Source organism: Dama dama, chromosome 5 (assembly GCF_033118175.1).
Source record: "Dama dama isolate Ldn47 chromosome 5, ASM3311817v1, whole genome shotgun sequence".
NCBI lineage: Eukaryota > Metazoa > Chordata > Mammalia > Artiodactyla > Cervidae > Dama > Dama dama.
In genome coordinates this window covers 22,363,923-22,391,676 of record NC_083685.1, presented here as the reverse complement: position 1 = coordinate 22,391,676, position 27,754 = coordinate 22,363,923, and the positions used below count along the sequence as shown (strand labels likewise).

At 42.0% G+C, this 27,754-nt stretch overlaps 1 protein-coding gene across 1 annotated transcript in view; it reads right to left on the bottom strand.

Moving 5' to 3' along the window:
* TMEM132B (transmembrane protein 132B) overlaps positions 1-27,754 on the bottom strand; it is a 383,545-nt gene that overhangs the window by 36,214 nt on the left and 319,577 nt on the right. The window contains exon 5 of the mRNA XM_061142113.1: positions 3,609-3,752. Coding sequence (XP_060998096.1) covers positions 3,609-3,752 — 144 coding nt within the window. The remainder of the gene's footprint in view (positions 1-3,608; positions 3,753-27,754) is intronic.

The window sequence follows — 27,754 nt, the reverse complement described above, 5'->3', positions numbered from 1 at the left end:
GACAGGTGGTTCCACAGGGAATTAGAGCCATGACCTTGTAACACCTTGTTCCACAGGGAATTAGAGCCATGACCTTGTAACACCTTTTAATCAAGTTTAATCTGTAAAAATACTGAATCATCATGCTGCACACCGGAAACTAATATCATATTGTAAACCAACTATGCGTCCATTAAAAATACAGTTGGTTCATCAGATCTCACTGTGAACAAAAGCGCCACAGTTTCTTGCACACACACACACACATGCACACACAATTAATACACATTTTCTATTTTTGTTTTTAACATGGAAGTAGTTGTTAGCTTACAATGTGACATTGATCCCTTCCAATCTTGCCAAGGTTCCAGCCCTTCAAAATCCTTTGTTCTCAGATTCAGTTGCCCCAAAGTCCCAAGTCAAATAAGCCAATTGGACATCACCACAATTGACACTTTTCTAAATTCATTCTTTCTCCCTTACCTAAGTCACCATCCCAACACTCAGAATGTCCATCACGTGATTCTCTTTGGTGAAACCCGCACAGCTCTCCCTGGGGAGGCACACAGAGTCTCCTGGACCATGAAGAAGTGACAGAATGATCCTCCACAGACCAAGGGTATCTCTCAAGGAACATCCACATCTTTGGGGTGCCCCTGGGTGATGCTGAGGCCAGAGGACAGCTCTGAGGATGACACTGTACACCTTAGTGTTGTGACAAAATGCACGACAAATATTGACACGAGAGCTGTGACAAGTGCATCACAGCCATTTAATGAATCCCCCTCCACTGACCCAGGCCCCGGAATCTGCAACAGAGCCTGGGCTCCCCTACAGAAAAAACATATTATGGCAGCCCTGAGCTTCGTGATGTGCACGCTCTGGTTTGCCAAGATCAGGCCACAATTTGCTAGAAGAAAAATCCCACCTTCATGTGGCCACAAAAGTGATAGTTGAACCAAAAACTACTGCTTCCCAAAGCAATCCCTCTATCAGGTAGGACAGAGGATAATCTTAGTATATTTCTGGGAAGGGGAAGTAACCAAGTATAAGGCAACAATGGGAACCATGAACTTGGCCTTGCCTATGTAGGGTAGAGCTCTCCAGGACAGGAGAGTGAGGGTCCTGCCTTGGGGGGCTCCATAGCAGGCTCTCAGGAAGGGATGTGGCTGAGGGGACTACAAAGCTGAGCCATCCGTTGGAGCCCATGGTGGCATAATCACACAGATGCCATCTCTAGGAGCCATCACTAATGTCTCCTTTCTGGAATGATGGGGAGGGGGATGGTAAATAACATGTGTTGTCAAAGGCAACCAAGGACAATGAATCAATATTTTCTCATTCTCCGCAGATGAATTTGTATGACTTGGCTCAGATCTTTCTAGAGTCTGAATATAGAAGGCTTCAGATTCATTTAATCAAACCTGCCCATGGAGTCCAAGACCTGCCAGGATTAAAGATTAATTTTTTCTTAATTTTAATTAGAACGCACATCAATTCTTCCTTATCAAAAAAGCCATCTCTGGCTTAAGGCATAGCTTCCTGCAGGTCACCATGAGAAGGAATCAAGCCCTCCCAGATCTTGTCCACCACAGGGAAACCCTTGCAGGATTTTCTGTCCATCTCAAAGTTCTTTAGATGAAGACCAAGTTTCATTCAACTTCTGAACAGCAGCCAGTAGAATGGAAAGAAGACAGAATTCAGCATTACTGTGTTTTTTTAAAAAATTAATGAAGACACAGGACCTAGGAGCTCTCTTAGCAGCTTAAAGGAGAAAGGATCACTCTAAAGATGGAAGTCCTTTCTCCTGGGGTTCTGAGCTGCAAAAGGAAACTGCCAACCAGTGAGCCAAGAAAAAATTGGCAGAAACTCTGAATTCAGTGATTCAAACAGACCCCTGCAAAGAATATGGGGAAAAAAAAAAATCATGGGCTGGTTCCTGGCTGAATTTGGAGCCATAAATCCAGCTAATTGGATGGAAAATGCAGCAGAAATAATCCATGACCTGATTCTCCAAACTGTGAGCTGTGTCCCACTGATTCCCCAGTGAAGTTGGGGACACATGGATGGACTTTTTAAAAAGTTAATCATTATTTATTTTCATGTATATTAAGAAAAAATTAGTACATCAAGCTGATGGGTTTTACAATGGATTTTATTGTCTTCTAGTGAGACATTTAAGATATTTAATGTTGAAAAAGTAAGGCATTTAAAGAAAATATGTTGAGTAAATTACATTATTTGGCACAGGAACTTGGCAAAAATTGAGAAGATGGCAGGTAGATTGCTAAACTTCGGAAAATACTGTTCTATGAGAAAAAGAAGAAGAGAGGCCCCTTCCTCCATCCCGGGGGAGGGAAACAGCACGCCCAGATGCCTCTGATCCCAGGCGAGTCCCTGTCATTACTCACTCCCTCCTCAGCATCCCCATTGCTCCCTCCTCAGCACCCTTATCACTCCCTATCAGCACTCCCATTGCTCCCCATCAGCATCCCCATCATCTCCATCAGTACCCCCATCGCACCCCATCACTCTATCCTCAGCATCCCCATCACTCCCCATCAGCCTCCCCATCACTCCCCATCAGCACCCTCATCACTCCCTCCTAAGCACCCCCATCGCTCCCTCCTCAGCACCCACACTGCTCCCCATCAGCATCCCCATCACTCCTCATCAACACCCTATCACTCCCTCCTCAAAACCCCCACATTGCTCCCCATCAGCACCCCCATTGCTCCCCATCAGCACCCTCATCGCTCCCTCCTCAGCATCCCCATTGCTCCCTCCTCAGCATCCCATCACTCCCCATCAGGATCCCATCACTCCCCATTAGCATCCCCATCACTCCCTCCTTAGCACCCCCATCGCTCCCTATTAGCACCCTCATCACTCCCTCCTCAAAACCCCCACATTGCTCCCCATCAGCACCCCCAATCGCTCCCCATCAGCACCCCCATCACTCCCTCCTCAGCATCCCCATCACTCCCCTCTCAGCACCCCCATCACTCCCCTCTCCCTCTCAGCATCCCCATCACTCCCCATCAGCACTCCCATCACTCCCTCCTCAGCATCCCCATCACTCCCCTCTCAGCACCCCCATCACTCCCCTCTCAGCACCCCCATCGCTCCCCATCAGCACCCCCATCACTCCCTTCTCAGCATCCCCATCACTCCCCTCTAGCACCCCCATCACTCCCCATCAGCACCCCCATCACTCCCCTCTCAGCATCCCCATCGCTCCCCTCTCAGCATCCCCATGGCTCCCTCCTCAGCATCCCCATCGCTCCCTCCTCAGCACCCCCATCGCTCCCCATCAGCACCCCCATCGCTCCCCATCAGCACCCTCATCGCTCCCTCCTCAGCATCCCCATGGCTCCCTCCTCAGCATCCCCATCGCTCCCCATCAGCATCCCCATTGCTCCCTATCAGCATCCCCATCACTCCCTCCTCAGCATCCCCATCGCTCCCCATCAGTATCCCCCATCACTCCCCCCTCAGCATACCCATTGCTCCCCATCAGCATCCCCATTCACGTTCTGCCCTTGGGAGCCTGGGATGCTTAGAGCAGCCGTGTGACAGAACGGGAAGGAAAGGACCAAATGCGCATCTGGAAGTAAAACCCGTTGTACCTTGATGACGTCTTCATCCGCAGACCTGCATTCCATAGCCTCTGAAACGTCCACCACCGAACCATCCTCTTGAACTGCCACCACCTTGACGGGAACTGAAACAACCTTTCCAGTGAGAATGGCCGTGTTCAGAACCTCCGAGTCCTGCGAGAGAGAAAAGAGGACTGTGTCAGCCACAGGCACGCCCGTGAGTCCCAGGAGGAGTGACCATCAAGCTACCTCCGACCTTAGCAGTTGCTCTACAATTTAAAAAAATGTCTGTGCCCTCCACACACCCCTCACACACAGCGCAAGCGTCCTTTTTGATACTGGCCAAACCTTTGGTAAACGATGCCATACTTCCAGAGCTTATTCACATAGTGAACACAGCCTTCATTTTAGTTTCAAATTAGGAAAGACAGCAGCACACAGAGCAGAAGAGAACTGGAGGCAGACTGTAAGCCTCCACACTCCTGAGATGATCACCAACCTGAGATGATCACCAAGATCGCCGTCTTTCCTCAAACCACTAAGCACCCCCAGAAATTTCCCAGCCAAGCTCAGGTATCGTGAAACCAACACCATGTTAATTTCTCTCCTCCTCTGACATCACTCAAAGTTTTGTAGGTTCTGTCTTCCTAACTTATCTCCCATCTGTCAAATTCTTTATTTTTTTTCCTTTTTTAAATTGAGGCGGCACTGGGTGGTGAGGGGGCTTCTCTAGTTGTGGAGCACTCCGGCTCCGTAACTGTGGTGGACTGGAGTTTTAGTTGCCCAGCCTCAGATGGGATCTTAGTTCCCCAGCCAGGATCCAACCTGTCCTCTGCATTAGCAGGCAGATTCTCAATCACTGGACCACCAGGGAAGCCCCCCCATCTGTCAATATCCTGTCAACCCCAGGATCAATTCCTCCATGGAAGGAGAATCCCCCCACTCAGTAACTACCACTGGCCCCTAACTGACCTTCCTGTGTCCACAGTCTTCAGAGCAGTTGGAAATTTTTTTTTTTAAGTTTTAATAGAATTCAGATAATTTCTCTCCTAGATTAAAACTCTTTGAAAGCATCCTAGGGTTCTTAAGATGAAGTCCAAACTCACAGATGTGTAGGGACCTGACCTTTGTCCACCTCCCTAGTTCCCTCTTGCCCCATTCCTGCTGTCCGTCATCAGTCAAGCCTCACAGAGGTCTTTTCTGTTCTTCCAAGAGTAAACCCCATTCATGCCTTCTGCCCTTACACACGCAGAGGTCTCCAACCCCAAATATGCCTCACTGTTGCTTCCATCCTTCATGGACATCCTTCCATGTCCACTTCTTTGGAGAAATGGGGCTTTTTCTGCCAGTTACAGTGTGAGTTAGCACTGTATTATCATCTGTTGTAGCATCTAGTCTGTCCTGCAAGGTAATAACCATAGCTGTCACTGTATATTTATTTTGTGTTTACGTTTTAATCTCTGGCTACTCATTAGGTTGTGAACTCCCCAAGGGTCCCGCTCTCCTATCCATGAATGTGACTTGGATGGTGCTGACCCACGCCATTAAATCAGGCTTCACAAATGAGCAGATGAACCAAATGTGGTCCATCAAGGTATTCTAGCCCCATGTCCAAAAAGACTGATTCAAGAATGAAACCCAAAGGAAATCAAAGACAACAGTAAGAAAAAGAAACAGATTCCTGGGAAAAATTTCTGGGTTCCTGAATCTGGCTACATCTGTGTCTGTTATCTTTGGAAATTTAGAGATACAAAATAAACTATTTTATTTAAGCCAGTTTTAATTTGAAACTGCAACTGAAAGTCTTGACTAGTACACAAGAGATTAGACACCATGTTGGGTTCTAGGGAAAGAGAAAAGATAAAAATAAATATCAGTCTCTACCCTGAAGCTCACAGCCTTTAAAGACACTATAATAATTTTCCCAAACTGGGTTTCAAGGTAGGTGATTTTATGTTTCATAACAAATCACAATCAATCTTCAGAGCTTGTTGCTTTTATTTCAAATATATTTGCAACCACATTTCCTTCTTTAGCTTTCTCATGTGTGGCTGAGATTTTTGCAACCATGTTTTCCAGTGTCCACCAACAAACAGCCTTTCAAAAATCCCAAAGGCAGTTTCTACCTGCCTCTGGCACAATGAGAAAGCAATTTGTCTTGTTAAATATTACATTTAAATCATCCCCTGGTGCCAGAGATTGCTAAAAATTCACCACCTATCAAAATGCTCCTCTTTAATTCTGTTCCTATTAGTTCCAGCTCTAGGTTTTATGTCTTGAGAGCATATTTATATTCCTTTATGAAGATAAGTTTCCATTAACATGGCACATTAGTGTGGCATCTATAAAAATGGCAAAGTAAGGACATGTGAAAAGTCCTCTGTGAAAGAAATTTAAAAATTGGCCAAAAAAGTAAAAATCCACTTTTTCAGAACTCGAGAAATAAAACAAAGGCTTGTGCAGCCAAGAGAGCATTTATTCAAGAAAAATGGCTGAATCTTGGTAAAAACAGAATTTCGTGGCGTTTTAACTTAATTTACTCCCATTCCCTACTGTCCAGCTCAGTAGTAGCTTTGAAAAATGACAGCCCACTTTCACAGAAAAATACCACTATCTGAAAGCCATGGAAGACAGCAGATCAGGGATGGAGATCTTTCAAAACTTCATTCCCAAAGAATTGCCGTTACTTGACTTGTCTGGTATTTCCTAGAAAATTTCATTTGCAAAACTTTTTGTATCTGACCAGACTCTGAGTTCATTCTCTAGATGCCCATCAGCAGACGAATGGATAAGGAAACTGTGGTACATATACACCATGGAATATTACTCTGTGAAAAGCTTTTTACTAAAGGTATTTGTTTAAAGCAATTACAGGCAATTAGTTAATTTCATAGCTAGCTGCCTGAAGCAGTGGATGACAGCTGTGACAAACAGCAGACTCATCAAAAAGTTTAATAAGAAAAGATGAGGAACAGAATTGCCAGAGGGGCTCTGAAATGCTAACACATATTCTGGGGAATCTGTAAGACCACGCTTATACATAGGACTGTGTGCATGCCCAGGAAGACCTGAGAAGGCTCTCAGCTCTTGCCCCTGGTTGATTTTGACATTATAGAGAAGCAGGAAGTGAAAGCTACGGCAGAGCTGTCTAATGCCTGACTGAGGATTGAAAGTGTGTCCCAACACATTCAAAGAAACCCTTGTGGGATTTCCCTGGTGGTCCAGGGTTTAACCAGGGGTTAAGACTCTGCCTTCTAATGCAGGGGGTGTGAGATGAATTCCTGCTAGGGAATTAAGATCCCACATGCCATGTGGTGTGACCAAAAATCAAAAAATAAATAAAATTCTTTAAAAAGAGGCCCTTGGTAAAGATGGTGACACTTTGATTCCAGATGCCTAAGGAAATCCCTGTCCAATCGTTGGCTGACCACCAAGCTAACCAAACAAAGAATTCAGTGGCCACATGCAACAAAGAATAGAAACTTTAAAGAATTTGTTCACAAGAGTCATTAAACTACTCCCACAACAACTACAACAAACTAGGGAAGGGCAGCAGCAACACAGATGGACCCAGAGGCTGTCATACATAGTGAGGTCGGAAAGAGAAGGACAAACACCATACGATGTCACACATATTCAGTATCTTGTATTATAATAACCTATAATGGAAAAAATCTGAAAATACATATGTATAATTGAATCACTTTGCTAAACATCTGAAACTAACATAATGCTGTGAATCAATCAAACTTCAATAAAAAAAATTTCTTATCCATATGTTAGGTAGTTAGAATAGGAAAAAGAAGTGCAAAATGGCAGTGGCTAAAAGACAAGGAAGGGAAAAGCCCGCCAAAATAGAACTAAGGAAGATCCGAGGACCGGAGTGAGGACCTCAGGTAGAACAAACAGCACTCCTGGTTAGCCCCATTTACATAGGGCAAGCTCAGGGGGAGGAGGAAAAAAACATAAAAAGAGGAGCCAAAGGGCGGGGGGGTCTCTCTCTTCTCTTTGTGTCTTTTGGGTCGGCATGCCCTCATGCCTTGAGGATGTATTTTCCAAATAAAACTGAGCTGCAACATGGAGCTGTAACACTGATCTGCCCAAGAGCTGTGACACGGCCTATCCGAGGGCTTTAATGCTGGTCCATCACTTCAAATTTTTGTTGTGATGAGACAGAACCAAGGAAATTACACAATCCCCCGACACATATATACATATCGAAACAGAATTTTTGTGTAGATCTCAAGGAAAAGTTAATGGGCTTAAGAAAACATCTAATGATTTCTGAAAGCTTCTCATCTATTTTTTTTTTTAAAGAATAAAACTCCATTGTTTTCAGCTATGAAAATCTAGGAGTTGTATATAACTTTTCAGCACATTATTCTGACTATATACTCTCAGACTAAAGATAAAAATAACTGTAAACGCATATCGAATTCTAGTTAGGTTTGTTTTCCACAGCAGTATGGTTTAGCAATTCCAAAACTGCTTCAGTGTACTTTGCTGCTGCTGCTAAGTCACTTCAGTCGTGTCCGACTCTGTGCAACCCCATAGACGGCAGCCCACCAGGCTCCCCTGTCCCTGGGATTCTCCAGGCAAGAATACTGGAGTGGGTTGCCATTTCCTCCTCCAATGCATGAAACTGAAAAGTGAAACTGAAGTCGCTCAGTCGTGTCCGACTCGTAGCGACCCTGTGGACTGCAGCCCACCAGGCTCCTCTGTCCATGGGATTTTCCAGGCAAGAGTACTGGAAAGTGTACTGTAGGATGGAGCAAATAATGTATGTTGGATAATGAGAGCCAGGTTTCTCATTGCTAGAGAAGTTGAGTTTAAAAATGGAAAGAAGAGTGAACTGTGTGGTCATGAGTCAGAATTAGAAACACCAGCATGAACTCCTGGGAAATGCAGGTGTAGGTATGTTTATATGTATGTAAATGTAGGTATGGGTATGTAATATGATTTTTCTAGTTCCATTCACTGAGAGAACTTAGATACAGACAATGATGGCTTAACAATCAACACCTAGTAAAGTGATCCTTAAAATTCTCCAACCCAGGCTTCAGCAATACATGAACCATGAACTTCCCAGATGTTCAAGCTGGTTTTAGAAAAGGCAGAGAAACCAGAGATCAAATTGCCACCATCTGCTGGATCATCGAAAAAGCAAGAGAGTTCAAGAAAAACATCTATTTCTGCTTTATTGACTACGCCAAAGCCTTTGACTGTGTGGGTCACAATAAACTGTGGAAAATTCTGAAAGAGATGGGAATACCAGACCACCTGACCTGCCTCTTGAGAAACCTGTATGCAGGTCAGGAAGCAACAGTTAGAACTGGACATGGAACAACAGACTGGTTCCAAATAGGAAAAGGAGTACGTCGAGGCTGTATGTTGTCACCCTGCTTATTTAACTTCTATGCAGAGTACATCATGAGAAATGCTGGGCTGGAGGAAGCACAAGCTGGAATCAAGATTGCTGGGAGAAATATCAATAACCTCAGATATGGAGATGACACCACCCTAATGGCAGAAAGTGAAGAGGAACATAAAGCCTCTTGATGAAAATGAAAGAGGAGAGTGAAACAGTTGGCTTAAAGCTCAACATTCAGAAAACTAAGATCATGGCATCTGGTCCCATCACTTCATGGGAAATAGATGGGGAAACAGTGGAAAGAGTGTCAGACTTTATTTTTTGGGGCTCCAAAACCACTGCAGATGGTGATTGCAGCCATGAAATTAAAAGATGCTCACTCCTTGGAAGGAAAGTTATGACCAACCTAGATAGCATATTAAAAAGCAGAGACATTACATTGTCAACAAAGGTCCATCTAGTCAAAGCTATGGTTTTTCCAGTGGTCATGTATGGATGTGAGAGTTGGATGGTGAAGAAAGCTGAGCACCTAACAATTGATGCTTTTGAACTGTGGTGTTGGAGAAGACTCTTGAGAGTCCCTTGGACTGCAAGGAGATCCAACCAGTCCATCCTAAAGGAGATCAGTCCTGGGTGTTCATTGGAAGGAGTGATGTTGAAGCTGAAACTCCAATACTTTGGCCACCTGATGTGAAGAGCTGACTCATTGGAAAAGACCCTGATGCTGGGAAAGATTGAAGGCAGGAGGAGAAGGGGACAACAGAGGATGAGATGGTTGGATGGCATCACCGACTCAATGAACATGGGTTTGGGTGGACTCAGGGAGTTGGTGATGGACAGGGAGGCCTGGCATGCTGTGATTCATGGGGTCTCAAAGAGTCGGACATGACTGAGCAACTGAACTGAACTGAACCGAGACCGAGACTTTAGTTCTAAACATCATTCTTCAAGAAAGGAAACAGGTCCTTAGAGAAATGGGTGATTCTAGGACTGAGGGTCAGAAAGTACCCAGACAATGAGCCTAAAATATATTGTCCACCCAGAAGGTAATAAAGTGATCAAAACAAATATCAAAGGACCCAGGGAGACAGCTTGAACGGCTTCCAGTGGCCAACCTGGAACAATTTTATAACACTACAAATAACTGTAATTGCCAATCATAATAATATAACTTAATATATATTATATATAATATGTAACAAGCTATTGAATCCATACTGATATAAACAAACAGAGAAGAAAGAAAACCTCACCCATGGGGTAAAAGTCCAACTAATACATGTAAAAAAGAATGATGAAATTAGAATATATCATCAGGCAACCACCATTTATTACTATCATTGTAGGAATCATACAATCATACATGTATTGATGCTACTGATGATTAAAAGTATGATAAGAGAGAGGATATTCGTAGAGTGTCAATGTACCTCTGTGTAAGAGACTTATTCATTTCAAATAGAAAAAAAGTAACCTTGTGATACCGAAAGTTAGATACATCATATTATCTATGTGATCAAAGATAACATCACTACGGTTTTTACAGTAGTCATGTATGGATGTGAGAGTTGGATGGTGAAGAAAGCTGAGCACCTAAGAATTGATGCTTTTGAACTGTGGTGTTGGAGAAGACTCTTGAGAGTCCCTTGGACTGCAAGGAGATCCACCCAGTCCATCCTAAAGGAGATCAGTCCTGGGTGTTCATTGGAAGGACTGATGCTGAAGCTGAAACTCCAATACTCTGGTCACCTCATGTGAAAAGCTGACTCATTTGAAAAGACCCTGATGCTGGGAAAGATTGAAGGCAGGAGGAGAAGGGGACAACAGAGGATGAGATGGCTGGAATGGCATCACCGACTCCATGGACATGGGTTTGGGTAGACTCTGGGAGTTGGTGATGGACAGGGAGGCCTGGCATGCTGCGGTTCATGGGGTCACAGAGAGTCGGACACGACTGAGTGACTGAACTGAACTGAACTGAATGAGATAAAGAGATGTCGTATGTCCTGAAGAGGAAGCAACATTTTCTGAAGTGCTCTCCTCTCCACAAAAAAAGTGACTCTAATAATAAAGAAACAGCAGACAAATCCAAATTATGAAGCATTCTACAAAATAGCTGGTCTGTATATTTCAAGTATATCATAGCCTGAAAGACAAAGACTGAGAAACTTCCACAGTAAAGGAAATTAAGAGACACAACAAAGGTATATGTGATCCTAGATTAGATCCCCAAAGATAAAAAAATACATTTATTTTACTTTAATAAGTGTTGGTGGGACAATCGATGAAATTTGAATAAGGTCTGGGGACCACGTAGTTCTTAGTATCAATATTAATTTCCTGATTTTTATCATTTCACTCTATTTATAAAAAAAGTTTGGGGAAAATTCACACTGAAGTGTGTACAGATAAAGGATCAACATGTGTACAACTCTCAAATATTTCATGGAAACAGTAATAATGTGTGTTTGTGTAAAGAAAATGTTAATATTTGGGGAATTTTGGTGAAACTATTTGGAAAATGCATTTATTCAGACTCACAGAAAAGTTTTTTTAATTTTTTTTTTTTTGGCTGTATTGTGTCTTATTTGTGGCAAGTGGGATGTTAGTTCCCTGAACAGGGATTGAACCCTTGTCCCCTGCGTTGGAAGGCAGATTCTCAAGCACTGGACAACCAGGGAAGTCCCTGGGAAAGTTTTAAATAATATGAAAATCCAAAAGAGCCAACAATAAAAACAAATCAGTGAATAAAGATAGAAGATGTGATAAGTGCCTAATGAACATAATTTAGGACAAATAATTTCCTTAAATACTTAGATCTAAGTGTCCAGCACTGTGATAAATGATTTACATGCATTATCCATTCATAATAATGCATAATTACAACAAACATAGTAAAATATGAATTAACATCTAATTACAAAACAGCAGTACAGAGTAGAATCTGGTACATCATAAACATTTGATAAGTATTAATTGCTCTTACTAATCTCATTTAATCCTCAAATATCCCTATTGAAGGATTACTATTTTCATTCTTATTTTACAAACAGGGAAACCAAAGCTAGAAGTTCAGTTCAGTTCAGTTCAGTCACTCAGTCATGTCCAACTCTTTGTGACCCCACGGACAGCAGCACACCAGGCCTCCCTGTCCATCACCAACTCCCGGAGTATACTCAAACTCATGTCCTTTGAGTCGGTGATGCCATTCAACCATCTCATCCTCTGTTGTCCCCTTCTCCTCCTGCCTTCAATCTTTCCCAGCATCAGGGTCTTTTCAAATGAGTCAGCTTTTCACATGAGGTGACCAGAGTATTGGAGTTTCAGCTTCAGCATCAGTCCTTCCAATGAACACCCAGGACTGATCTCCTTTAGGATGGACTGGGTGGATCTCCTTGCAGTCCAAGGGACTCTCAAGAGTCTTCTCCAATACCACAGTTCAAAAGCATCAATTCTTAGGTGCTCAGCTTTCTTCACCATCCAACTCTCACATCCATACATGACTACTGGAAAGCGTTCCTCTATTTGGCCAGAATCACTCTTCTGCTGAGCATCCCAGTTGAGGATATGAACCAAAGCCCGCTGCCCAGGCTGCCTTGTCAGCTCTACTCCCAGCCCCTCACCTGTAGGATAGAGCTAACAATCCATTTTTTGGCTTCACTCAAAAGCTTTAAGGATATAAGATAGATTTGTAAAGGCTTTGATTTTAAAACTTATCAAAAGATGTTATACAAATGTGAAGATTACATTTTAGTAGAAACATCCAAGTAGCCCCAAAGCCCCAAGCCATGACCATGTGTGACTTCTGGTATGTTCCATTCCAGCCTCTCCCCCAGCTTATAAGGTTCTGAATCACACTCTTCCAACCTCTGGCCCCTGGCACAGGGATGCCAGTCTCTAAACAGGACTCTGACCCTATTCTGTGTTCAGACACCTTGACTACTGACACCTAAAACGGCAAGACAGGTGTAAACTTCGCTCAGAGACAAGCAAGATGTTGGCTCCAACCGAAGGGATGGTTTTCAATCCCACTGTTGTATTATATAACTCTGAAATCAGCCCAGTTCTTCCCCTCTTGATGGCTATTTTTGGATTCTGACCATTTATTATCCACAAAGCAGTAAGTGATTTCAAAACCCAGCTCTTTGTGAATCCCTGACTAACACGAGGATAGTTATCTCAAACAGGATAGCACTCAGAGAGGGTCAATAAAATGTGTGTCTGTGAAAACACTCTCCAGGCATCTTCTGGGTGGGAGCTTTGAGGGAAGAGGCGGAAACAATTTGGAAGTAACTTCTATCAGGCATCACCTAATGGCCAGGGCAATCTCATTACACCAGGCAACCAAGAGCATGAGGTGGAAAATGCTACTTAATGTACATGATTAGGGGCCACATACAGGGAAGATGGTTTGTGCAGTGGGTCTCACAGTCATGTTCATCTCCAGGTCTGACACAACAGGATACCAGTGGGGGAATCCCTACATCTTCATGTAGGGAGGGAGGTTCTACAGGGAATGGGGACTGAATCAATTAAAGCCAGGAAGAGACTAAACTCCATGGGACAGGGAGCAGGTTTCTTTTCTTCCTGTGACCCTCCTGCACTGCCTGGGGTGCTGGAAGATTGCAAATGTAGCTGAAGCCTTCCAAAGATGTGAGAGTTGGAAGCAACCTAGATGCCCATCAGCAGATGAATGGATAAGGAAGCTATGGTACAAATACACAATGAAATATTACTCAGCCATTAAAAAGAATTCATTTGAATCAGTTCTAATGAGATGGAGGAAACTGGAGCCCATTATACAGAGTGAAGTAAGCCAGAAAGATAAAGACCAATACAGTATACTAACACATATATATGGAATTTAAAAAGACGGTAACGATAACCCTATATGCAAAACAGAAAAAGAGACACAGATGTACAGAAGAGACTTTGGGACTCTATGGGAGAAGGCGAGGGTGGGATGTTCTGAGAGAACAGCATTGAAACAAGCATACTGTCAAGGGTGAAACAGATCACCAGCCCAGGTTGGATGCATGAGACAAGTGCTCAGGGCTGGTGCACTGGGAAGACCCAGAGAGATGGGATGGAGAGGGAGGCGGGAAGGGGGATCAGGATGGGGAACACATGTAAATCCATGGCTGATTCATGTCAATGTATGGCAAAAACCACTACAATATTGTAAAGTAATTAGCCTTCAACTAATAAAAAAAAAGATGTGAGAGTCAAAGAGAGAATACACAGCCTGGGAACTGAGCAAAACAGAGAGTAAGAGAGAGAAAGAGAGAAAACAAAGAAAACACCTAAGTCTGAAAAAAGCCAGACAGAGAGGGTGCGACAGCACACACGAAGCTTGGAGACACAGAGACAGTACTAGCGACAACGAGGGAGGTAGGCAGGGAGGCAGACAGAGCAGAGAGATTAAGTTCCACCCTCAGGCTTTCCTGCTTCTTCCGTTTCCCCCAGTTCAGGTGGGTCCTGCTTATTCACACCTCTCAGCTCCAACACTGAATAGTAATTATATGTGCTTTCTCCAATTCATTCCTCTACTTAACTATTAGCACGTCCTTAATTATAACTGTAACGTGTAAATAGTGTTTCTTTGTTGTCTGGGGCATGGTGGAGGAGGGGGACCTTCTCAACCAACTTGAGCTACTTGTGTTAAATTAAAATTTAACACAACTTCCATTTGCCAGAAACCCAGCAAGTAAATGACATCTATTCAATTAAAATTGAAACCAGATCTGATGGCACTAGTGAGAAAAACTGTTCCTGAGGTAAAGCTTAGTGCTGGGGCTTTCCTGGAAGTTTAGTGGTTAAGATTCCATACTCCTAATGCAGGAGGCAGGGGTTCAGTCCCTAATCAGGGAACTAAGATCCCACATGCTTCACAGTATGGCCAAAAACAAAAACTCCAAAAGATTCTGACACCAAGAAATTTGCGAAGACCAACCACACCTCCTCCCTTTTTAGTATAATAGAAGCCTGAATTTTAACTCGGGTAATTTGGTTCTTCGGGACTCTCATTCACCATCTTCTCAGTCTGTGGACTTTGTGAAAAAAGCCTCTATGCTTCGCCCCAACAATTCATCTCTCTATTTATGGACCTGTCATGTGGCGAGCAGTATGAGGTTGGACTTGGTAACATGTATACCTTACATATTTCTGCTTGTTTAATTCACAGAGCAAATCTGTGAGAAGGAACTCTCATCTCCATTTTGCAGATGAAAATGCAAAGGCACAAAAAAATACACTTGAATTTCTATTACTACAATTTTTGACTAATAGAGTAAGCATCTCATTATACTGTAGAGATTATACTACTAAACCCCAGAAAACCTCACTCTTGAGTCTGCACCCTTATCCACTGTGTTATTAGATTAGTAAGAATAATATCAACAAGGACCCAATATATAGAACAGGGAGAGATCTAAGGCAAAACAAATCTGAAAAACTCTCTTTATATATATATAAACTGTATCACTGTGCTGTACATCTGAACTAACAACACAAAATATATATACATTAATTAAAAATAAAAATAAGTAAACACATAAATAAACTTTAACATGAACCACAAAAATAGAATAATAGCAATATGAAAATCATAAAACACTCCATGTCAGTAGAATGCTGAGCACTTAACGTGTTCTGTCTCATTAATACTAACAGGGAGGGTATTTTTTGACTCTTCTCTCCCCTGCACTATTTCTACACATTATTTCATTTTATAGAAAGTACCACAAATTGGAAATTTTTTTAACTCCTTTACTTGTTTATGACCAACCTTATTCATTAAAGCTTAATTCCTGGGCTTCTGTTTCCACTAATGACCCAGAATTGCTCCATCTGCTGAAACTAGAAAATCAGATAAAATACATAAAACAACTGTCAATTAGAAAATGGGTAGAAATTATTTTTTAAAAATAAGATGAGTCCCTTGATTATCATAGGAAGATAAATTCAAATAAAACTCTACAGTTTCATTGAGCTGAGAAAACAGAAATTAGAGTTCAGAGAGGTTGAAGCAACTAGTATTTGTGAGGCAGGTTGTCAAAGACAAGGGGCTGCTGTACAGAGGAAGAATCTTTGAGACCTGCAGGGGGGCCCTGGGGTCTCTGACTCATGACCTCGTCCCTTAAGATCCACAGGGGCTTGGTTCCAGCATCTCCCCTCCCCAGGGTACCAAAATCTGTGGATGCTCAAGTCTCTTATATAAAATAGCAGAGTCTTTGCCTATCAACATCTTCTCATGGATGTTAAGTCATCTCCAGATTAAACTTATAATACCCAATACAATGTAAGTGTTATGTAAGCAGTTGCTGATGTGCAGCAAATTCAAGCTTTGCTTTCTGGAAATTTATGGAATTTTTTTTTCAAATATTTTTCATTTGAGGTTGGTTGAATCCAGGGATATCGGAACTGCAAATAGAGAAGGCTGATTGTACTCGTCTGTGCATGCAAGGCCAAAGAGAAAATTTCAGAAAGCAGTAAACTGAACAATTCCAGAAATCACATGGAGGTAAAAAGAGTCCACGTCCCCACCAGCCAGACTGGAGAGTTTGCAGTATAAGAGGCACTGGACAGAAAATTTGGAATGGTCAAGCCAAGACAGTAGGGCTAAAGTACCCAAGTAAAGGCTGCTCTTGATCTTCCCTAACAAAGCTTAAAGGCAGCCTCAAATGAATCAAATTTATCTGCAAGAAACTTAACTGGGTTTCCCTGGTGGCTCAGTGGTAAAGAACCCACCTGTCAATACAGAAGACATGGGTTTGATTCCTAATCCAGGAAGATCCCACATGCCTTGCAGCGACTAGGTCTGTGTGCCACAACTACTGAGCCTGTGCTCTAGAGCCCAGGAGCCACAACTACTGAAGCCCACGTGTCCTAGAGCCTGTACTCCGAAACAAGAGAGGCTATTGCGATGAAAGACCCATGCACCACAACTAGAGAAACGCTCGCGCAGCAGTGAAGATCCAGTGCAGTCAAAAACAAATAAGTAAATAGTATTTTTTTTTTTAAAAGAGCCATGTTTCCCAAGTTATTTATTTTTTTAAAAAAAGAAACTTAACCGCATGCCAGAACAAAGTCAGCACCATTTAAAGGAATGTAGCAAGACCCGGCACTCAACAAGGTAAAAGTCACCATGTATGGAAGGAAATCAAAAGGTATCAAAGTAGGACTTCCCTGGTGGTGCAGTGGGTAAGAATCCGTCCACCAATGCAGGGGACACAGGTTTGACCCCTGGAGCAACGAAGCACATGTTCCACAACTACTGAGCCTGCCCTCTAGAGCCCACAGTCTGCAACCACCGAAGCCTTTGCACCTAGTCTGTGCTCCACAAAGGAAGCCACCACAATAAGAAGCCTGCACACAGCAACAGAGAGTAGCTCCCACTCACTGCAACCAGAGAAAGCCCATGTGCAGCAATGAAGACCCAGTGCAGCCAAAAATCAAATAAAAAAATATTTTTTAAGACGTGTCAGGTAACCAGGAGGAAAATCAATCAAAACAAAAGACTCAGAAATTGTGAAAATGATGGAGTTATGAATATGGGGTGGGGGGATTATACACAGAAAATATCAAAGTTAAAAGACAATGGAATGATTATTGAGTGCTTACCCAAGGTAAATAAAAACTTATACCCTACAGTAACATAGAAGATTTATTCATAAGAGCCAAAAGCCAGAAACAAGTTACATATCCATTAAATGGGGAATGGATAAACAGATTATGGCACAGCCATATGATGGAATAATATTTGGCAACAAACCACTGATACACGTGAAAATGTGGATGAACTGCAAAACAATAAGGGAAGTCATATATACTGTATAACTCTACTAACTTAAAACTCTGGAGGAAAACAAAAGGCAAAATTATAGTGATAGAAGGTAGATCAGCAGTCACCAAAGATGTGGTAGGGAAAGTTGGTTACAGAAAGACAAGAAGGAACTTTGGGGGCTGATGGAAATGTCCCATCTCTTCATTGTGATGGTGGTGACCTAGTTACTCCTAAAACCTATCAAATTATAAAATGAGTTTTACTGAACATACACTTTATCCCTCAAAAAACATAGCAAAAAACTAGATTTCATTTTCTGATTGCTCGTTGCTGCATCCCTGGTATTTATCTTTATGCAATAAACAGTTGTTAGAAGAAAAGCAAACGAATGAGAAAGGATTCATCTGGGTCCATTTTCCAATGGTCAGTCCACTGCTGACCCTACTGTGTGAAAGAACCAAAGTCCAAGGTCCAGGAAGTTCCTCACACTGCAGCAGCTGGTCACGTGTCACATACTGTCTTTGGGTGGATAAAACTCATACACTCTCTTAACAACTCACTCACGGGGTTACCAACTTCCCCTTTTCCCACATTTCCCTCTTCTACCCACTGTGGCATAATGGTTCCAAGCTGGGCTGGGGAGCCAGACCTCCTGCTCCCCATCTGACCTATGTCCCTTGGGAAAGTCATTGAAACACATTCAGAGTCAGTGTCCTTATCTGTAAAAGGTGGTCAATAACTATACCTATGCCTCAGAAAGTAGCCATGAGGTTTAATTAATGTAACACATTTAAAACATTTGGAACACTGCCTGGCCCTTGGTAGCTGCTCAGTGAAACCTAGTTACTGGTTTTATTACTTCCATCTTATTTTTTTTTTCACGGAGAAACTTCACTCTTCCTTCAATACCCTACCAAAGAGTTGTCCCCTATGCAAAGCCTCCCCAGGCAACAGTCCCCTGTAAAAAAAAAAGTTGATTTCTCAAACATGTCCCAATAGTGCCTTATAAATGCATCCTCTTCATGCTGGAGAAGACTCTCCAGAAAAATCCTGAATATTCACTGGAAGGACTGATGCTGAAGCTGAAGCTCCAATAAATTGGCCACCTGATATGAAGAGCCAACTCATTGGAAAAGACCCTGATACTGGGAAAGACTGAAGGCAGGAGGAGAAGAGGGTGAAAGAGGATGAGATGGTTGGATGGCATCATTGACTCAATGAACATGAGTTTGAGCAAACTCCAAGAGATAGTGAAGGACAGGGACGCCTGATGTTCTGCAGTCCACGAGACTGCAAAGAGTCAGACATGATTTAGTGACTGAATAACAACAAAGAGTTGTCTCCTATGCAAAGCCTCCCCAGATGACAGTTCCCTGTAAAAATTAACAGTTTCCTCAAATATGTCCCAATAGTGCCTTATAAATGCCTCCTCTTCATGCATGGTTTCCTAGTTCACATGGTTATCTCTTGGATATGCTTTTGTGTGTGTTTTGAATGCTCAGAATCTGACATCAGCCTGAAGTCATTACAGATGTTTGAACAAACTTAATAAATACCAATTTATTTGGTATTTACCGGAACTCTAGTCTACACAGGATGACTTGGGAGAAGTGTAAAGTAGAAAGTCACCTCCTTGGAAAGACAAAATCTGAATTAGTTTTATAGGCACTTTAACCCTGAGTCCTCCTATCAAGAAAACTCACTTTGGAAGAACTTATCTAAGAAATTTCCATGAACTCTGTCTGGTAAAGAAGAGAAGCCCCAAGTTATCATAAGCAGACATGACCCAAAAACCCACATTTTTTTCTCAAGGCATTTTAGAATTTCTAAAGGCTGAAAGAACTCAATGAAAATTACATCCTATTCTCTGTATTTTCCACACTGAACCTGACAAGAGGAAATGTATGATGTCAGGATAGAAGCCATTCTTTCAATCTATTTGATAAATTATTCACCATCTTTCCCTATGTAAATAATTAAGATTAACATGTAAAACAAGCAGTTTACTATATTAAAATTCAAAGTCACTCTGAAGTGTTGCCCCAGCATTTACGAATTAATGTCCCAGGACTCAAATTAATGGAACTGCTGGCTGCAAACCTATTTTTGCTTTCCTAGTTGTGTTATATCAAATCCAGCTGCCTTATCTCTTTGCCAGAATCTTTAAGACCATATTGGGCTTGTATTGTTTTCTAGTGCTGCCATAACAAATTACCACAAACCTGATAATTTAAAATAGCAGGAATTAATTCTCTCACAGACCTATCAATCAGAAGTCTGAAATCAACATTTTGACAGGGCTACGCTCCCTCCAAGGCCCTAGGGCAGGACTCTTACTTACCTCTTCCAGCTCTGGGCAGCTCTAGGCACCCCTTGGCTTGTGGTTCAGTTCAGTTCAGTTGCTCAGTCGTGTCTGACTCTGTGATCCCATGAATTGCAGCACGCCAGGCCTCCCTATCCATCACCAGGAGTTTACCCAAACCCGTGCCCATCAAGTCGGTGATGCCATCCAGCCATCCCATCCTCTGTTGTCCCCTTCTCCTCCTGCCCCCAATCCCTCCCAGCATCAGGGTCTTTTCCAATGAGTCAACTCTTCGCATGAGGTGGCCAAAGTATTGGAGTTTCAGCTTCAGCATCAGTCCTTCTAATGAATATTCAGGACTGAATTCCTTTAGGATGGACTGGTTGGATCTCCTTGCAGTCCTAGCATCACTCTAATCCCTGCCTCCATCTTCACATGGCCATCTGTTCTGTGTTTCTTCTCTGAATCTGTGTGCCTTAAATCTTGCTCTTTTTCTCCCCATAAGAACATTGGTTGCTGAATTTACCAGCCAAGATAATCTCTTCTTGAGATGCTTGATTTAATTACATATGCAAAAACCCTATTTCCAAATAAGGTCACAATAACAGGTGGGGGGGGTCAGAACTTGGACATATCTTTTTCGGAGATACTCTTCAATCCACTACCTGGCTTGTCTCCTGTTGCACTGTTGAGTGTAGAAAATAAGGTGACCAGCCCCAACCTTTGTGTTACAGGGAAAACAATGACAAAACTCTGGCCCTCACCTGTATTGAGAAAAGTTCAAACTTTCTCATTCTTTAACAAACAAATCCCTCACTACTTTGGGAAAACCAGTAGGGTGGGTTTTTCCCCCACTTTCATAATAAATTCAAATTGCAAAACAAGCAATTGTCTATTGCCTACACCCCCTTACCTCTAAGCAGGAATCATTATATTCAGTACACACACACCCTAGAAGATCAAAAAGTTTCATTTTTGCTTTCAAAGAATCAGAAAACAATGCTGGGACATTTCTAAGAGAGAGAAGCAGTATTAACTCAGCTGTCTGCAGAAAACCACTTTCCACTGTGTGGTGCAGGGGACTCAGTCAGGTTCAATCCCTGATTAGGGAACTAAGATTTCACATGCTGCAGAGCAACTAGGCCCACATGTCACAACCACTGAGGCCAAGCACTACAACTAGAGAATCTGGTGTGAGGCAATTAAAGATTGCACATGAGACAATGAAGATCTCATGTGCCACAACTAAGACCCGATGACATCTAATAGATAAACAAATATAAGAAGAAAGAAAGCCGCTTTCCACACCAGTGATGTCAACGCACACACTTCACTAGCTGGGACACCAGGTCTAAGCAGATGGAAGTTCTGAGATGCTGTTGTGTAACCCCATGCTCAGGTTATGCATGAGCAGAAGGTGACCAAACAGTGTGAATGAAGAAGTGGCTGGAGGCTCTGCCTGTCTCCTCCAGAAAAGAAAAATAAGCATAGTTACGAATTTTTGTTTGTTTTGTTGTTTAGTTGTTCAACAGGGAGCAATTTCCTTCAGATTTGCTTGTGCATACAAATTCTTCTCAATTCCTTTTGAAAGGGGTTCCCTAGACAAGCAGTTTTCAGTATTTGATTTGAGCTTATCCTATTACTAGACAAAGAAAAAAAATCTATGCCTTTACTTGACACTTCAATTAAGGAGCTGTTTTTGATACTGGGAAGGTGGGTGAAGCATGACTTAAGCAAAGAGACAGTTACTGAACCCAGTAATTTAGAACATGCAATGTTCACTGAAGCCCAGAGGTAATCTAATTCCTACATTGATATGTCATAATGGATTTTGGAAATTATTTTTGAAGTGCCATCGAAACCCCAAAGAGAGACAGAACAGAGTGACTTATTATTCCAGGAAGGATACTGGCTATGCCATAGCACTGGTACCCAAGTCAGCTCTGATTCTCTTCCATCCTAGGAACTTGACCACTGACCCCTCTCAGCCTCTGTTCTTCCCACAGGGCTGATGGCCATCTCCTTACCGAAATGCAGCCTGGGACCCAGGTCTACAGCCAATCATTTCTCCTGCCCCAACCATTGGTTCAAGGACTGGCACATGATCCCTGGCTGGTCCAATCAGATCAGGCTTCTATAACTTGTAAAGGTAGGCTCCTGGCTGATCCAAAGCCTTTACAGACTCTGTTGTAAGCTTCATTCCATGCCTCTGAATTGAGACTGACTTCCTTGTGTTGTGTGTAAGAAGGTGGCAGGAAATGAAGTCCTTTTCAGTGACTTCTCACAAACGGAGTCAACCACATGCTCCCCTCTCTTATCATTTGCAGGTAGACTCTGAAACAATGTAGTCAGTACTGGCCTAAATACAGTTACTGCCTAATTAAGAGAGGGATCCTCACTTAGGACATCAGTCTCCATTAGAGACCAAACCAACACTCTCATGCATAACAGAGCCCTGGGGTTACCGCACAGTAGGCTCCAATCAATTTTTTCTCCTAATTACACTTGACAGTTCCCTCCCCTGAAAGTAATTGTGACTTCACTTCCATAGCACCCATGCCATTCATACCACCTTTATGTCAAGAAATTCACAGCTTCCCTGGGAGGTAAGCAGGGAAGTTAGGACCATTTCCATCATACAGAGGAGGAAACAGAGTCTCCAAGAGGGCACCTGGCCTGCCCAAGGTCTCAGAACTGGTTATGAAATCTTCCCAGAACAGGAACCTATGCCTTCTCTTCTGGGGTGATATTTCTACTGGGGCACTTTTGTAATTACTTATTTCAGTAAGGGAATGGGTATATTTGCAGTGTAGCACTGTAGTTAAGAGAATACTGTGAGGTCTTTCTTGACCTGGAATCCTGGACCTTCCACTTCCTGAATGGACTTGGATAAATGATTTATTTTCTCAAGATCCCACTTACTGAATGTCTGCCTACTGGTTCTAGCAATTACTGAGGGAGAAGGGTTAAAACCTTCAATTATAATTGTAGATTTATTTATTTATCCTCTCAGCTATAAAAGTTTTTGCTTTATATATTTTTGAAGCTTTGTTACTGAGTGCCTACAGGCTTTAAAATAGAGAGGATTCCAAACATGAAGACTGGACTCCATAACCTCAGCAGGATGATATAGATAAAGGTTGCAGATAGGGATCTCAAATGCTTATTTTCCTCAATTGCCGCATGCATCTTTTTGTCATAGTGAAATTGACTATCATGCCTCCTTCCCCTGAGACTTTGTCCATGGAATTGCTCAGAGGGGAAGTTCTGAATTGTAACAGGAATGATTCTGCTCATCCAAAAAGACTGAGATGGATAACAATTCAACTCAATGTCTTATATCTTCACAATTATCCTCTCAAGCACTCCTTTTTTCTTCACAGACACTTAAGTTAAATGCTTCAAAGCATGTGTTGACAAATGTTTGACAACATCAAAACAATGGCTTTTTAAGGAACAAAGCCCAATCCTTTTTCAAAGGAAAGAAACTTTCTGTAATGGTAAACAATCAACCCCATTTTGACATGCAGATGCCTGAATTTTCCAGTGAGGAAACCACAGAACACTGAACTTGCTAGAAACCTAAGAAATCAACTCTTCCACTCCCCAGTCATGTTGCCAACATTGTCAAGAATGAAAATATGTGGTGTTGGCAAAGAAGAGACACAACAGATCCTTTCATATGCTGCTGATGGGGATATGGGCCTGGAAATATCATTTATAATTAACAATCCACTGTTCTTAGATTCAGCAATCCCAGTAATAAGGATCTGTAAAAAGTTACTTGTTGCACTACTGCTTGTAGTGCAAAAATGTGAGGTGAGAAAGAAAAGGAAGGAAGGAAAAAGGAAAGAAAGAGGGAGAGAGAGAAAAGGAGGGGGGAGTGGAAGGAAAGGAAAACAACCTAAATGTCTAACAAAAGAAAATTGATTAAATAAATGATGCCCATCCTATGGGCATATTATGTGGCTATTAAGGAGGAAAAATGTTTGGGGTCTCTATAAATCGGCCTAAGGATAAATCATGATATTACAAAGAAATATGCATAGAATAACTTCATGTTTCTTTGTAGCTTTATTCTTATATCTTGCAATTTGAAGGAAGGGACACTAGCAACCAGTATCTAGATCTGCCCAAGACAGCCCTGTAGGTGGTATTTGGGGAAGAGAGTAGAGAAAGTCATCTGTATTCCTTGAGACATTGCTTTAGGGACCACAACCACTCCTGTGTTCAGCCACTGGTACCCAAGCAGCATTCCCCAAACTATGGCCTTTCATGCATAGCCCTTAAATGTTTGCCATCATCATGTGCTGTAGTCAATATTTCTTTGACTCAACTTACATTTTATAGGATTTTTACTTAATCATATTTTTAAAAAGTGTTTTCTTTTTAAATTTATTGAAGTATAGTTGATTTATAATCAATGTTGTGTCACTTTCTGGTGGACAGCAAAGCAATTCATATATATATATATATATGTGTATATATATATTCTTTTTCATATTTTTCCACTGTGGTTAATCACAGGCTACTGAATACAGTTCCTGTGCTATACAGTGAGACCTTGTGGTTTATCCATCCTACATATGATAGTTTGCACGTGCTAATCCCAAACTCTCAGTCCATCCCTCCCTCACCTCCCTTCTCCACAGCCACAAGTCTGTTTTCTACGCCTGTGAATTTGTTTCTGCTTTGCAGATTAGTTTATTTGTGTCAAATATAAGTGATATCATGGAATTTTTTAAAAAGATGTTTTCTGTAACATAAATGGCAAGGGTCAGCATTACATGCCACAGGTAGAAAGAAACAAAACTAAATATTCAGAGCTGGAATATAACCTTTAAAATTGTGAATTACTATGTTGTACACCTGAAACTTATATAATATTGTATATCCACTGTACCTCAAACCTAAAAAACAGGTAGTCCTCACCTTGCAAAGTTCCACTATGCACAGATGTCAATTACCACAGTTTAGTTAAATATCCTGAATCTCCCCTAAAACACGGTTCATTTTTCAGTTACCAAGATCTCCTCTATTCACCCGAGTAAATGTACCAAGTACAAACTTCTAACCAGCTCTTTAAATTTGCCAGCTCTTCAGCTCACAAATCACTACATAAACAAACAGATGGATATCATGATGAGTGACCAATTACATCAATTACTTCACAGTCTGTTGGTGACTGATAACTGCATCTGTTATTCAGTTCATACCCAGAGAGCAAAGCATGAAAGTGTGCTGTTTCCTTGTCTCTCAGTGATAAGACCCCCTGCCAAAATGGATCATCAAAAGGTGGGATGGGCCAACAGAGATCAAAGTGCAACACAGAAATGAAAAGCACTGATGCTGAAAGTAAAATGAAAATAAAATGTGGATGGAATCATAGAAGAAATACCTGGGTGATGGGGGCAATGTTGACACTATCAGAGTCAAGAAACTAGAGCTATGCAGTTAGAGGAGCTTAATAAAGGCGAATATCAACATAAATGAAAAAAGTAGTTGTAACAAAGAGATCAAAGATGCCACAGAGGAAATGACACCAGCCAACCAATCCCACATTAAAAAATTTCAGAGATCTTTCACAACATTGAAAGTGCAAAGGATAAAATGTGAGAAGCTGATTCAAGACCTAATGAGCGTGACAATCTGTCAAAGCATGGAAAAGATGCTCTCTTCAAATCCTAAGTCAAACAAAGAGAAGATAAATGCTGCTCAAACTGCTCTTGATAAGTTTTATACAAAGAAATAAAACACTTTCTCAATGTTGCTACTGTTTTAAATTACCAATGTACCAAATCAATATTACTTTTACTGTCTTTTTTCATTTCCCTATATATTTTCTAATCAACAATGAGAGTGTTTTTAATGTTCTGACAAAACTTTTTAAAGGTCACAAAACAAACACAATTCCTCCCATTGATTAATAAGATTGCTTTGCACGGTTTCAGTCTGCTGGGTCATTGACATGGTCTGACACCACCCTGCAAAGCCAAGGCTACCTGTAATTAAAACAAAGTGCTATTATTAAATGACATTTGGATACTGTTGCCTGTCCAGGGATTTGGCAAAAAACTCACTGTTTTCCTAGTAAAAATGAGCAAATTCCTAAAGAACTGTTAAAAAATAGTAGAATCCAAGTGAGACTCAGTTCTTGACCTAATCAAAGGTTGAAAGAGAACTGAAAGGAAATCATTTTCTCCTTATGTTATTCAGTTTTATTTAACATGCTGTTCATGTCCTATGTACACTCACCTTACTTGTTGGGATGCGTCTCTAGGAAGCCTTCAGCCTTCACCTTTCCTTCTACAGACCCTCCTCTCCCCCACACTGTCCAACCTCACCTACCACCATGGTCCCCATCAACCTTCAGAGCCTCCCCTGGGCCCTCAGCAGACCTGCTCACCCCCATCCATTATATGCTCCTGTAACAACACCGCAGACTTGCCCGTTACAGCACCTGCCACAACTGTGATCACATAATCAAGTATGTCCTTGGTTGTTTCACAAGTGACTTCCTGGTTAGGATGGAAGGATGATGCTTTTTGCTCCTTTCCCTCTTCACTGCATCCTACAGGCCTTGCCCTGGGGCTGACATATAATAGATGCTCATTTAATATTTGGTAAGTGTTGACTGGGGCTTCCCTCATAGCTCAGTTGGTAAAGAATCCACCTACAATGCAGGAGACCCCAGTTTGATTCTTGGGTTGGGAAGATCCCCTGGAGAAGGGAGAGGCTACCCACTCCAGTATTTATAAGCTTCCCTGGTGGCTCAGATGGTAAAGAATCTGCCTGCAAGGCAGGAGACCTGGGTTCGATCCCTGGGTTGGGAAGATCCCCTGTAGAAGGGCATGGCAACCCACTCCACTATTCTTGCCTGGAGAATCCCCATGGAGAGAGAAGCCTGGTGGGCTACAGTCCATTCGGTCACAAAGAATTGAACACAACTGAGAAACAAGTGTTGAATGAATAACAAGTCTGGATAATTGCAGGAAATAATACATGCCCTAAAAAAACATTCAGTGCAGAAAAACTATTGTTAATCCACAGAGAGCTTGATGCAAATTAAAAGATGGTACCTCATCCATCCCTCAGAAAATTATGATAATATACCGATTTTGTTAAAGCGAGGCACTTAACTGCCATCTGCTATACAACTGTCCTACTTAATTCCCAACTCTGAAATGTCTGGGGTGTGGATGACATGGCTGTGGCCATGCCCTTGAGCAGTATGCAACCTGGACAACCTTACTTGCAGTCCTAAGCATGCTCAGGCTGGGAAGCCACTCGGCAGGAGTGAAGTCTGAATCCTCTTCTGCAGCCTGGATCACCACATGCCCCTCTCCCAACCTCTCACAGAAGAGTATGCCCATCACACCCCAGGAAATCCAGTTATTTCCATCAACTGATACATTTCAGAATCTAAAACCACAGTATGACCTAAATCAAATCCCTTATGACAGTACAGTGGAAGTAAGAAATAGATTTAAGGGACTAGATCTGATAGACAGAGTGCCTGATGAACAATGGACAGAGGTTCATGACACTGTACAGGAGATAGGAATCAAGACCACTCCCAAGAAAAAGAAATGAGAAAAAGCAAAATGGCTGCCCGAGGAGGCCTTACAAATAGCTGTGAGAAGAAGAGAAGCAAAAAGCAAAGGAGAAAAGCAAAGATATACCCATTTGAATGCAGAGTTCCAAAGAATAGCAAAGAG